The sequence below is a fragment of the Solanum pennellii genome, chromosome 6, assembly GCF_001406875.1.
Source record: "Solanum pennellii chromosome 6, SPENNV200".
Taxonomy (NCBI): Eukaryota; Viridiplantae; Streptophyta; class Magnoliopsida; order Solanales; family Solanaceae; genus Solanum; species Solanum pennellii.
Window position 1 is genome coordinate 51,015,163 of NC_028642.1, and position 13,456 is coordinate 51,028,618.

General features: G+C 27.0%; 1 protein-coding gene across 1 annotated transcript; it reads left to right on the top strand.

Moving 5' to 3' along the window:
- Positions 1-4,767: 4,767 nt before the first annotated feature.
- Positions 4,768-6,916, top strand: LOC107021211 (myb-related protein 330-like). The gene is made up of 3 exons (XM_015221821.1): positions 4,768-5,138; positions 5,375-5,504; positions 6,071-6,916. Exons 1-3 carry the CDS (start codon positions 5,006-5,008, stop codon positions 6,660-6,662), a joined length of 855 nt encoding a protein of 284 aa, XP_015077307.1. The 5' UTR covers positions 4,768-5,005; the 3' UTR covers positions 6,663-6,916.
- The last annotated feature ends 6,540 nt before the right edge of the window (positions 6,917-13,456 follow it).

Consider the following 13,456-nt stretch of genomic DNA (forward strand, 5'->3'; position numbering starts at 1 on the left):
AACGAGATGTGAATTATACAAATTATTGTGCTCTCTCGCTCGCCTTTCTCCTTCCTCTTCCAATCTCGCTCGCCTCTCTCCTCATTTTCTCAATCTATCTCGCCAGAATATACAAGTACATATGTATAATATACAATTAATTTACCGATATACATACACAATTCACCCATCTGTCCTCTCCCGCTCGCCACTCTCCTCCTATAACATGTACCTACGAATCGTAACTAGAAAACTATAGTTATGGAGCGTAATTACGTTATCTTTGAGTGACTATATGCGAAAGTTCTTCTTTATATAAAAGAAAACTATATGTGTCTTTCTTCATTCTCTTAGCAATCTAAGTTTGAAACCGTTTACTTAAGCTTATAAAATCGTAAAAGAATGTCCGTGACATGTCATGTTTAAATAGTGAAAAAAATGATGATTGTGGCTGAATCTTATACAAGAAATTGCACCAAAATTAGAGTACTTATCATCGATCTCATTTGAAAAAAATTTAGTCCTAGACTGTTTATAGTAAACTTTACAGTATTGGTCCAGCTTCCCAATTTTACTGATTTGCAATTGGCTAAGAGTTGTTAATCTGTATTAAAAAGATTTAAACAAAGTAAATTGCAAGACAATTATAATCAAAGAAGAAGAAATACTAATGCTTCTAATTAGACAAAGATCATTATCATTAAATGGGATCTCATCTTAGTGATACATAGTCCAATATGACTTTAATTTAATTAAGTTTAGTAATAGTCGTAATTATAATATTAAATTAGGTTCCAGTACATAACAAAGAACCATCTTCACTGAAAAGTTTGCAACCTTTGGATGCTCCACAGCAGTTGATACATTTTGGAAAAGACTTTTTATTTGGTCCTCTAAATGGACAAGTCATAAAAGCCACTCTAGGATCACAATTCTGAGTACAAAACTTGGCTGCTTCTGCATACTCCACATTGCTTATTCCATGTACCAACATCACTGTTTACGATAAATAGAGACACGCGTTAACTCAGTTCATGTTCTGTATTGAAAATACTGAATTCAAATGAATATAATGCAATAATGACACATTCGACTCTAATTAACTTCTTATTTTTAGCAACACTAATTTCATTGATAAAAGAAAAATGTAAATTGATCTACTAATTAAGGAAAGAGAGAAAAATATGTGCATTAGGTAAAAGGCTTACCACATAGAAAAAGGATACCAATAACTTTGCTAGTAGTCATACTTGTTTAATTACTATTATGTGAGACTATATAATAGGAAGTATTTATAGGATAGAAATATTACATATAAGAATTGGATTAGGAAGTATCCAAGGCAATAAAGTAGAACAATTTTTTGGCAGTTGCTATTGGCTCTATATCTTTGGCTGAGGCTCAAATAGTTAGTAATCGAAAAGATGGCCGGCTTCTAACTATATCTCTTTTCCTCCTAATGTTTACTCACTCTATACAATAGAAAATGTGACAAGAAACGGGTTTGTTTGGGTGATAAACACCTTTCACCTATAATGATTAGAAGATTGTGCGTTTAAGTACTTATTTAGAGAGAAAAGTGGAAGCTCCTAAGTTTAACTTGTTAGGTCCGAAATAAGAAGGTGTAAACGCGGAAGCTAGCAATGCAAACCTCGAAAGATCACGAGTAAGAAGACAACGAGAAATATACCAAAAGACACAAATTTAAATATGAGAGTACAAAATACAGAGAGAAACAACCTCAACCAATTCACTCAGAATACATGGGAGGTTCACACAAGTGATAACGTATCAAGCTTGTGACCCATAAATTCTCTCTCTAACCAAAACTCTCAAAGTCTTTAAGACTACATTGTGAATGCTGATTAAGTTAGAAGGAACATTTCTCTATTTATAGAGTCCTAAACCTTTTCCTACGAGAAAAGGATTAGTCAATCCAAAATCTTTTCCTAAAAGGAAAACCTATTTATGGTAAGAAATTTAGGGCAAATAAAACCCAACATAACTATTTTATTGTGACTATATATAACGTACCAAATTAAAAAATATTTGACAAGCTTTTGAATGAGCCAATTCAGGTTACATATCAACCCAATTTTTAATGGGTTAAAAAAGGTTGAGCTAATGAATGAGCGGGTCAATAACTCATCCAAATTTAAACGGGTTGAACGGATTGAATTTTATTTTGCGATGACGGACAATAATGTTTAGTATAAGCTTAAAAAGTACATATTGTTTTTTTGTGGGCTTGAGGCGAAGCCTGTAGAGCTTCTGCTAGTTGGGCCGATCCAGTTCTTTGCCTAACGCTGCTACCACATTCAGCCATTCAATTTGGAATTCTATAGTAATTTATTTTAAAAACATAAATTAAACAAAATTTTGAGAAATTTTATCATAACTATATTGAATATTTCCCATCAGTATATACATTATATGACTCAAAAATTAAAATTTTGGAACATGATTTCTAATATATTCTAAATTATTTTCTCTTATGAGGAGCTAGAAACATGATCGTTCAATGAAGGGTGCTAATATATTTTTATTAAAGTATAATAATGTGCTATCAACAACACTAACAGTAGTTCCACAAAATGAAGTTTGAGAACTGTAAAATATATGCAAACAGTTTAAAATAGTCCCTAAAGAAGTAATGAAAGTATAAAAAAAATTAATTAAAATAGCAGCTAGTAATAAAACAATAAACTAATTAAAATATAAGAAACAACAAATAATAGCATAGGTGCTATCATTTAAAAAAACTTACTTTAATTTATATGTTACAATTCAAATCATAATATTACAAGTTCATATCACTATAATCTCTTGATTAATGATGTCAATTGATTTTCCTCTTTCTCTATAAATAAAAGTAAAAAATAAAAAGAAAAACTAATAGGAAAGATCAAGTACTTAGACATAATGGACAACTCCTCAAAAACGTTTTATTCCTTTTAATTAAAAAAATATGCGTCAATTCAAATTAATTAATTTAAAATTTCGAACGTTCAATAAAAATAATAGAGAAGAAGAAATAAAAGTACAACAAAAATATAGTTAATTGATAAGTACTATTATTTTGCCGTCTTAAAATACTTGTCTATTTTTTATTAACACAACATTCATCGTATATTAATTAATTTATTTACCATAGTAAAAGTTGTCCTTCTACGTATATTTTAACATATTTTTAATTTAAAATTATAAAATTTAAATGTATATATTCTGATTTATTTTGAAATTGGTGAATATTTCTAGTGGGCCAACTCCAAACTACCACATGTACGGTCCACGTGGCAAGTGATAATGTGCAAGTGGTTCCCACAGATTTTTATAATAATAAAAGAGAGAGAAGCCACAAGGACAACTCATCATAAAAGAAAATCTACCTACCAAATCCAATCTCTTTTCTCACCCTTATGTTTAAAAATATAACGTCTAATATTTATATTAAAGTCAGATTAATTAAAATTCGTAAGATGTAATATTTCATTTTGGGTATATGATCTTTGTTAAAAGTTATTTTTTATATTTAAAATTTAAATATAACTTTGATGAAAAAGAAATAGATTTATCCACTACACTAAATTTGTTGATCTATGTTTTTCTTTTCTTACCAATTTCTATCATTTTCTTCACCACTTCCCTAGTGGGGATGTATATGTGAACTTCAAGTAATCTATATTTGTTTATTTTCTACATAAAGTAAACTTTTTATATTATCAATTTAATTTATTTATTTCTCATAATGATACTTAAGCTGTTAATATAAATTTAATTAGTTTTAATAAGTTGTTACTATTTCTTTTTATTAATAGTAAAATAACACCTTATCTTTTTTTAAATCTGTCTAAAAATATTTGATAATAAATTTACTTAAAGATTTCTCATTTTTTAAATAAGATGATTATGATCACAAATATCAATAATTTGTTATGGATCACAAGTCTCAAATATTTTTTTTTCTTCTTAGCACATTAGCAAATATACTGCATAATTAGAACAAAACAAATATTTTATTTTAGTTAAGATTATCAAATAGACTTGATGTAAAATATTATGTATAACTTATAAGTCCTTTTGTAACCATGTTCCATTCTCTACATTATCAATGCATTCTAACATATATTTTTAATATTCATTAAACAATATTTTTTTCATAAAAAATACAACAAACAAAAAACAAAATAACAACATATTAAATATCATCTCATAGGTTGGATTTGAAAATGTATATTACTATACATCAATTTTTTTTATATATTTGTGGTGTAGAAATTTATTTATGATAGACCCTTACTAAATTAATTGATATTCTACACTTCAATTTGTTTAGTATGAAAGATAAAAGTAAACAAATAATCCCATATTTAATTTTAAAATGAAATTTATTCTTTATTTAATTAAGATAATTAATTACTAGATAACTTAATTCCAACCCAATGAATTCTCATACAATACACGGTAATCACATTAAAGTTCGATTATTTTAAATTCACATTATATAAGACTAGAATCTAAAAAACATTTTCTACTGATAATTTTTTCATATTCAGAATTCAAATCTAAAACCCCGCATATTATTTGATTGTCCATCCTAACAATTTTAAATGGTTGTTACTTGTTGTTGGCCCTCCCCCTACCACCCCACCCCCCAACTCCAAGAAAAATCTAAAAAAGAAAGACCCATCCATTTAACAAAAGGGAATAGTTCCAAAGTCTCTTCCAATAACCAAATTAAAAGCTTTACCCCACACCTCCTACCTAACACTTTTTAATCCTACCCCACCCACACCCTCAAGATATATATCATTCTATTCCCCTTTTTTCTCCCATCTCCATTAGAGAGAAAAAAAACAAACTAAACTACAAGTACCAAACAGTTTGAGTCTTATCAACAACAACAAAAAATAAACTAGGAATACTCTACTTAATTATCATCAAACTCTTTGATTTTTATCTCTTTTAGTACCAAAAACTCAAATCCTTGAATACTCAAAATACAAAAATAAAAAAAATTCAAAGTATGGGACGTTCACCTTGTTGTGAAAAAGCACATACAAATAAAGGAGCATGGACTAAAGAAGAAGACCAACGCCTCATCAATTATATACGTGCTCATGGTGAAGGTTGTTGGCGTTCTCTCCCTAAAGCTGCAGGTATTCATCGTCGAAAAATTATACTGTATATATATTATAACTTTTTTTTTATCTCTCGCTCTTTATAAGTATAGTGAAAATTAAACTTACTAAATTTAAATTCCGGAATTAAAAGGATCTAATAATTTTTGGATCTACTGCCACAAAAAGAAAAGATTATGGATGTGGATAAAAGATCCAAAGATTTGAGACTTTTTTTTTTGTGAAATATTTAATTTTTTTAAAAAATATTTTAGGATTGTCAAGATGTGGAAAGAGTTGCAGATTGAGATGGATAAATTATTTAAGGCCTGATCTCAAAAGAGGGAATTTTACAGAAGAAGAAGATGAATTGATAATCAAACTTCATAGTTTGCTTGGAAACAAGTATGTATATATGATCTTTGTTATTTTTTTTTGTTTGTATTTTAATTTATTTTTTTGGTTTTACTAATTATAAGTTATATACTCCTACTATCATAAAAATGTGTGAAAATTGGAGTAGAAAGTCAAAAATTTTTCTTTTTTGTTTGGCTAATTTGGGACCACATTAAGAAGTTATAAAACAAGACCTAAATTGTTCTAGAGAAAAAAGTGGTTATAGTAGTAAATTTTTACAAGTGGGAAAGACTTCTCTGTTTCTTGAAATACCAAACCTATAAAATCTATAGATTCTAAAGTCCTTTTTGATTATTAAAACAAAAAATAAATTAAAGCTTGATTTTGAACTAATTTGAAATAATTTGTGATTGGCAAAAAGGTTGAAAGTTGTTAAATCAGGTCAAAATTCACAAATATGTCATTTTTCAGTTAATGCTATTTCTAGAGTCAATTTTATGGGTTAAAAGTTTCTTACAAAACAAGTATTTGAAAACTTTAGCTCAAAACAAAATGTAACTTACATATATTTCCCTTTTTTTATTTTACATTTTCTAATAATATTATCATTGCAGATGGTCAGTTATAGCGGGAAGATTACCTGGAAGAACGGATAACGAAATCAAGAACTACTGGAATACACATATTAAACGAAAACTCATTAGTCGTGGCATTGATCCTCAAACTCACCGTCCACTCAACAACACCGCCACTAACTCCCACACCACCACCACTATCACCACCGCGGTCACAACCACCACCACTACAACCAAAAACATCAACTTGGATTTCACAAACGTTGACCAAAAACAACCCAGTATTATGATTGCCACGTCATCATCATATGATGAAACAAAATGCAACAGTGGTACAACTGAGGAAACAAAGCCACTAGAAATTATTATTCCAAAAATACCCTCACAAGTTATGATAAATCTTGAACTTTCAATTGGGTTGCCATTACATACTGATCATATTTCTTCACCAGAGTCAACGGCCTCATACAACTTCTTGACCACCGTAGCACCGCCGACAACTGCGGCGGTACCGGCGGCGGAGATGGTGGCGAAGACGGTTTGTTTGTGTTGGCAAATTGGATACCAAGGTGGTGGTGGTCAGTGGTGTGGTAAATGCAAAAACACAAATGGATTTTACAGATATTGCTGACGTGGCCTCTTTTTGGATATTATTAAGTACCTTAGTACTAAATTTATTTTTTTTCCTTTAATATTACTTTACCATTTTGTGATAAGTGAATATTTTGGGTTTTGGGTTTTAGGTTTAGATATTTTTATTTTATTTTATTTCATATTTTGCCTCCTAATTGTAATCATCTACTCACAAACCTTGTAGTACATTTGTTGCAACAACTTACCATGCTATGAATTGGAATATGTATTTAATTTTCCAATTTTAGTTTATTTAATTTCTCTCTTATTTTTAGTTCATATATTATTGTTAAGTCATAATACAAAACGAAAAATGCTCTTAAATTATTCAAAATTTAATAAAATATCTTTCGTTAATAATATAGTAAAAGAATATCTCACATGTCAAAATTGTGATAGAAAGTGCAAATCTTGTTCAGAAATATATTCAATGCAGACTCATAAGAAAAATAAGATAGTAAAATAGCTTAATTGAGTCAAAACTTTTCAAAATTTGAATAGTAACCTATCGTTTTGATTTGTGCTTTTAAGGTTCCATAACGTATAATAATTGAGTTGTTATTTCTTTTTCTTTTTTTTTTTTTCAATTATCGTATAGAAATTTCACCTAACAATATATTTGGTCATGTGAGGTATTTTCTGCGTACGTAGTAGTGTCCATCACAATAATTGTCTTTATGGTTTGGCAAAAGACATTTTTTCACCTAAATTCCGTGAGGATAAAGCCAAATTAATTTAGTTTTTTCTTTGGTCCAGTTCATCACAAGTGTCTTTTTCACACATAGCTTACTTCTATTCTCCTAATATATATATAAAAGGTGAAAACTTTTCCAAGTAACAAAGTCAAAATATTTAATATTTTCATATAACTTATAGAAATAGTTTTAAAAAGAAGCTAGCAAAAATACTAAGAGAACACATATTTACTGTGGTTCAATTTGAAAAGTTATATTCTAATTATCTATCTGACTTTGAAATATTATTGTTATTATTTAAGGAATGGTCTATTTTTCTTCTTTCCAAAAGTTTATTTTCATTTTTATTAAAAGAACTTTTGAGTATGGAATTGACAAGATTCGACCCAACCAAATCTTATCTGAAGGAATTCATCTGGTGATAGATTCTAATTTTGACTAATAAAAAAAAAAGCACATAATTTTATCAACTGAGCATATTTATAAAGGGCAAATGAGTAAGCAATTAAAATGTGAACATATAATAAAATTAAGTTTGGCAAATGGTCTGGTAGTGGCTACAAATGTATGAGCCAACAAAGTCAGCTGAATCAATAAATTCTATATGTACGGTAATAAAAATGCCTTTCGACAGCCATTAATAAAAGAGCGTTAATATCAACATTAGTTAATTATCAATAGATTTGATAACGTTACAAGTTTCATAATCATTTACAAAAAGTGTTAACTATCGTTAAAAATACATATTTAATGACAATGAAGCTATTATTAGTCTCTAAAAATTATTTGATGTAACGATATATATATGTTTGAATAATAATAAAAAAAACTTCTTTTGAACCCAACATTTATTCTTATCATTTTATTTTTTCTTTCTCGAAATGGCTAGTTTGATAACAACATTATTCATCCAACTACTTTAATTTGTACTTAGAAAAACATTGAATATCCCAAATTAAATGGTAGGTTTCTTCAACATTATAATCTAGTGCTGCTGTTTTTTTTAAGTGGAATGGTGAAATTTGGTCTACAAGAATTCAATGTTTCAAAAGGTGGAGGCACTAGTGCCATGTTTTATCAAAAATAATGGGGGCAGGTACACAAGTCTCAATAAATAGAGCTTCAAATGAAGTTGCAAATTAAAATTATTAAAATATATGAAAGTATACAAAGTAAAAATAAAGATTGTACTAGTAGAATAGATACTCATTTATTCCAAAATAGTCATCATATTCTTTTTAAGTTTAAATTAAAATTAAATTATATCAGATTAACTTAATACTATATTCTACAACTTTACTATAAGCAATAAAAAGTTGTTACTTTTCTTATATTAAAATGCTATGTTGTGTTAAAATTTAAAAATTAAATGTTATTTAGTGTCAAGGAAGACAATTCAAGACATAAAAGCAAAGATGGATGTTCTATGGAATTATCAATTTTTTTTATTAAAAGTATGATTTGGAATTGAATCAAGTGGCGTTTGGCCAATGGTTAAGCTGTCAAATGTTGTGTTTAAATATAGTACATATTAATTAATAAATGTGTAATGTGTTTGTTGGGAATCCAGTACTGCTTTATATTAAGGTTCCAGAAAGAATGGCGGATTTTCCTCCACCTAATAACACAACTAACTCACTATAAGAGAATAAATTATAATACTATGTTTGGTTGTGTGAGATTTTAGTTTTGTTTTGGATTGAGTGGGAAATAAGGGAATCTTCCTTCTAATTTTTTTAATATCCAAACAAATGAAACTAGAATATAACTCCCCTTACTTTTATTGGTTGTGGTTGTTAGCTTTGAAAAAGAGACGGAGTCAGGTATAATCGAGGGACCTTCATCTATCTGCGAAATAATACATTATTCATATATAATTCATTTTAAATATATAACTAATTAAGATTGAGTGACCTTCTTCAAAAAAGTACTATGGTTAATTATAAATATATAATACTAAAGGTTACGCTTCCTTCGACTCTCTTTTGCAAACTTACTTGGTATAAATCTTGTTAATGAAAATTCCGACTTCGAACAGAATATTATAATGTGCTTCTAGAAACAAAATAAGTTAAACTAATTAGAAAATATTTAATAAGAGGGAAAGAACATGTGACATGTTTGGAAGGTAGGTAACCCAATCTCTGGCTTAAAGTAGTAAAAAAAAAGAGAAGAAAACAATGTGTTAGTTAAAGGTAGGGATGGGTGGTCATGTGCTAATACAGTGTAAGTATGGGATTCTTCATTCCTAAGTCCTATTTTAATAGCTCAGCTAAAGAAATAAAAATACTTCTTTTATAAGAAAGTCCAGTTGGAAATGACAAGCTTTTGCCTCCACCCTCTTCCATATTTTTCCCATTATATATTCTATTATGTACGGGTCAGCTCAACAAGATTTATATTTTTAAATTTTTTTAGAAAAGGAAAAATTATATAAATTAATATATTTTTAAAAGTAATTACTGATTTTAACGATATTTTTTATTTATTATCCTTTATATAAATCTGTAATATGTATTAAAAGTGAATTATTTATGCAATATATTTGAATTATAATTGTTTTTTGAAATATATTATGTTTGTTTGGTAAAAAATTGTCACATTGTATTATAAGTGTATAAAAATGTGTGATAAATGTATTATCCATCATTAAAACTTGTATTATATTTGAATAATAAATTTATCTTTGTAATATGTATTAAACTTGTATTATAAATGAATTAAAAGTGATCAAGTGAAAAAAAATGTTATTACTATAGATTATAAATATTTTTTTATTATAATATATTTACGTAAATTTCACTTTTAAAAATTTATCAATAATAACAATGATAATATAGTAAGATAATATGTTAATTACATATTTGAAGTTATCACTAATTCAGATATAATTATAACATATTAAGCACTAATTGTTTCTTCTTTTTTTAAAAATTTTTTATCACTCAAACTTTTTCTAAAGAGGTAGTAATAAATATTAGTCGGAATTAATAATATGGGATATATCTTCTCATAAAATATAAAAATTTGGGGTAATTTTTAAAATTTTTTAAAACTCCCAAAATTTTAGAACTTTGTACACACTAATTTTTTCTAGTGCTTGAAAATTTGAGATATTTTACAATCATATTTGTCAAGTTATATTATCAAACAACACTTTTCAAGTTTTTTCAAAATATTTTTGAGGCCACACGGGACCTAAATTTAATTGATTAAATAAAATAATTATATATATATATTTAATAATTTACATCAAGTTTAAATATAAAAATATTTTTGATTTCGAGAAGTAGCTTTATATATGGATAAGATTTACGTCTTTTCATATAATTCTGGACTTGGGCACAATATTTATTTATAGACATATTCATAACCTTAGTTTACTAGACTTATGTATAATGTTTGGAATAGTTTAAAAGTTTTCGATCCCAATTTGATATTTTTTTTAAAAAATAACTAATTTACTCAACAAGAATCATAAGTGGGCCAAAAAAAAAAAGATGTCATATATTTAATAAAAAAATTTAATTCCTTGTAAAAAAAGTTACTTTTCAAAAAAAATAAGTGGCGAATTTCTAAAGAGTATCACATTATAACACAATAAAGATAATTTGAGGATTTTATTTTGTTGGATTTGACCTATTAGGTCCTTATTATTAAACTCGTTGAACTTGAGAATCATGAATTTTTTATATATAATAATTGGTAAAAAAATTGTGAATTTTCACATATTTTTTCTTTCATAAAAGTAACTTATTAAATTCAAAAGAATCTGGCGGTGAAATACTTGAACCGCCCCTCATGTTACACACAAAAAAACCGTTTCCTTCATTTGAATACTTACCTATACAAATTAATTGTCAACACTTTTATTTTATTATTAATTCAACTCTTACTTACACATCCTACGCCTTTGCCCAAAAAATAAATTAATAAAAAACTTAGCTACACCATCTTTAATGTAATGTGATAAAGTCGTGCCGTAAAAATATGAAGTTTTAAATGACTTTTTTTAGATAAAAAAATGAGAATACTAGATACTCAAAAGTCAGAAGATAAATTAAAAAGGAACGCGGAAAACATTATGGATAATTTTTTCATTTTTAATTCAGCAAATTTTTTTGAAAAATAATTTTCTTTAAAAAATAAGGTAAATGGCTTTTTTTTTTAGTAAAAAGTAAAATATAAGTTACACGATAATGTTATATTTTATATTGATTATGTTATTTTCACATTTCATGTTTCAACGCATCTCAGCGTCATATCAATTCATTTGTATTGCTCCTGTATATACTACTTACATCTCTAACTTTTATAATATTTTTTTACTTACGTATCAAATATTTGAAAAAGTATTTCCATTCTCACCAAACACATCTGATCTAATACGTAAGTTAGCTTAGAAGAATAAGAATGTGCATGTGCATGCATTTAGGAGAAAGCACGTTCCGGGCAGATGGCGTTTATTCTTTTAATTAATAATAATAATAATGTTTTGTTTTTATTGTATTTGTTGTAATTAACACTCAAACATCCATATTCTCATAATAATTGCAAATGCAATCACATGCTCCCTTTCTTTTACAGCCATTTTTTTTGTTTAATTATAAAGGTCTATTTCAATTAACTCACAACTGCGTAGAGCATTAGTCACTCGATTCATAAAAGATGATATTATACACATAATAATTATAATTTATTTCATCGATCATCAAATTATAATAATAAACTAACGCATTAATAACTATTTCCGACTAAGATCACTTTATTCTTCGATTGTGTTTGTTTTTGTTAGCTACCTAACCCCTCCCATGCACTACTTTGCTGCGTCATATCTGGAAAATAACAATATGATTTAATTTGTTGATGTAGATAAGACTCTATTACATGTGAGGAGCCTCTCCTTTGTCTTTTGTTTCTGACACCTCTCTGATTTTATTTTTATTTTTTTTGCTCTATTTGCTAATACTAACTTTTTTATTTTATTTAATTATTATATTATTAATTTTAAATTTATGAACATCTCGAATGATAATTAAATTAAGGGAAAAGGGTCTGATATACCCCTCAACTTTGTCATTTGGAGCTGATATACCCCTCGTTATAAAAGTGGCTCATATATGCCCTTACCGTTACCCCTTCCATTACAAAATGGCTCACATATACCTTTCATTTAACGGAAGTTAATAAATTAGTTTAAAATTTATATTTATTACTTCTAATTTTTTTAAAAAAAATTATTTAGGAGTATATATGATTCTTCTATCAAAGTTCAAGGTATATTTTAATTTTTTTCATACATAAATTATTTTTTGACTTCTTTTATTATAACTATTTGAGTTTCTTATTCTTATTTTGTTTTTTTCTTTCATTCCTTAGTTTAAAGAGAAAAAAAATTAAACTATTTTTTTTGTGTGTATTGTAATTTAATTTCGTATTCGAAGAAAAAAATTGGTCATCTACAATAAGTTTTACAAGAATATTAGTGAAACATAAATAAATTTGATTATCAAAATAATAATTATAAATTAGTCATTGAAACAAAAAAAAGTCAAAAAAAATATGTTTGACGAGGATTAAATTTACTCATATGGGATTATATTTTTTGAAAAAAAATAATAAAAATTTAGATTAAAATTATTATTTTTTCATTTCCGTTAGAGGAAAAGGGTATATATGAGCCATTTGTTTACAAGTAGGGGTATATATGAGCCACTTTCATAACAAGGGGTATATCAGCTCTAAATGACAAAGTTGAGGGGTATATCAGACCCTTTTCCCTTAAATTAATAAGTTATTCATTATCGATTTTGAAAATATTAAATTTTATTTGAAGATATAATTTTTCGATTTAATCGGTAAGGAGATGTTTTTTCTTTTTACTATCTTGTTTTTATTTGTTTCTACATGCCTTCTATAAAAGTCTACATGAACTGTAATAAGAAGTAAGCTCAAATAAATTATTGTAAGAATAAATTTATTTTCTTTCTGATAAAGTAGAAAGTTTGGATGTGTAGCAATAAACTCTCAAAAAAGAATAGCTAAGGTTAGTTCATAGTTCGTTTGTGTTTAAAATATCAAGCCTAAATAATCAGGG

Coding starts and splice junctions, on each gene's coding strand:
- LOC107021211 (XM_015221821.1), top strand. CDS start 5,006: ATGGGACGTTCACCTTGTTGTGAAAAAGCACATACAAATAAAGGAGCA. Junction 5,139..5,374: donor TTCTCTCCCTAAAGCTGCAG/GTATTCATCGTC, acceptor AAAATATTTTAG/GATTGTCAAGATGTGGAAAG. Junction 5,505..6,070: donor CATAGTTTGCTTGGAAACAA/GTATGTATATAT, acceptor TTATCATTGCAG/ATGGTCAGTTATAGCGGGAA.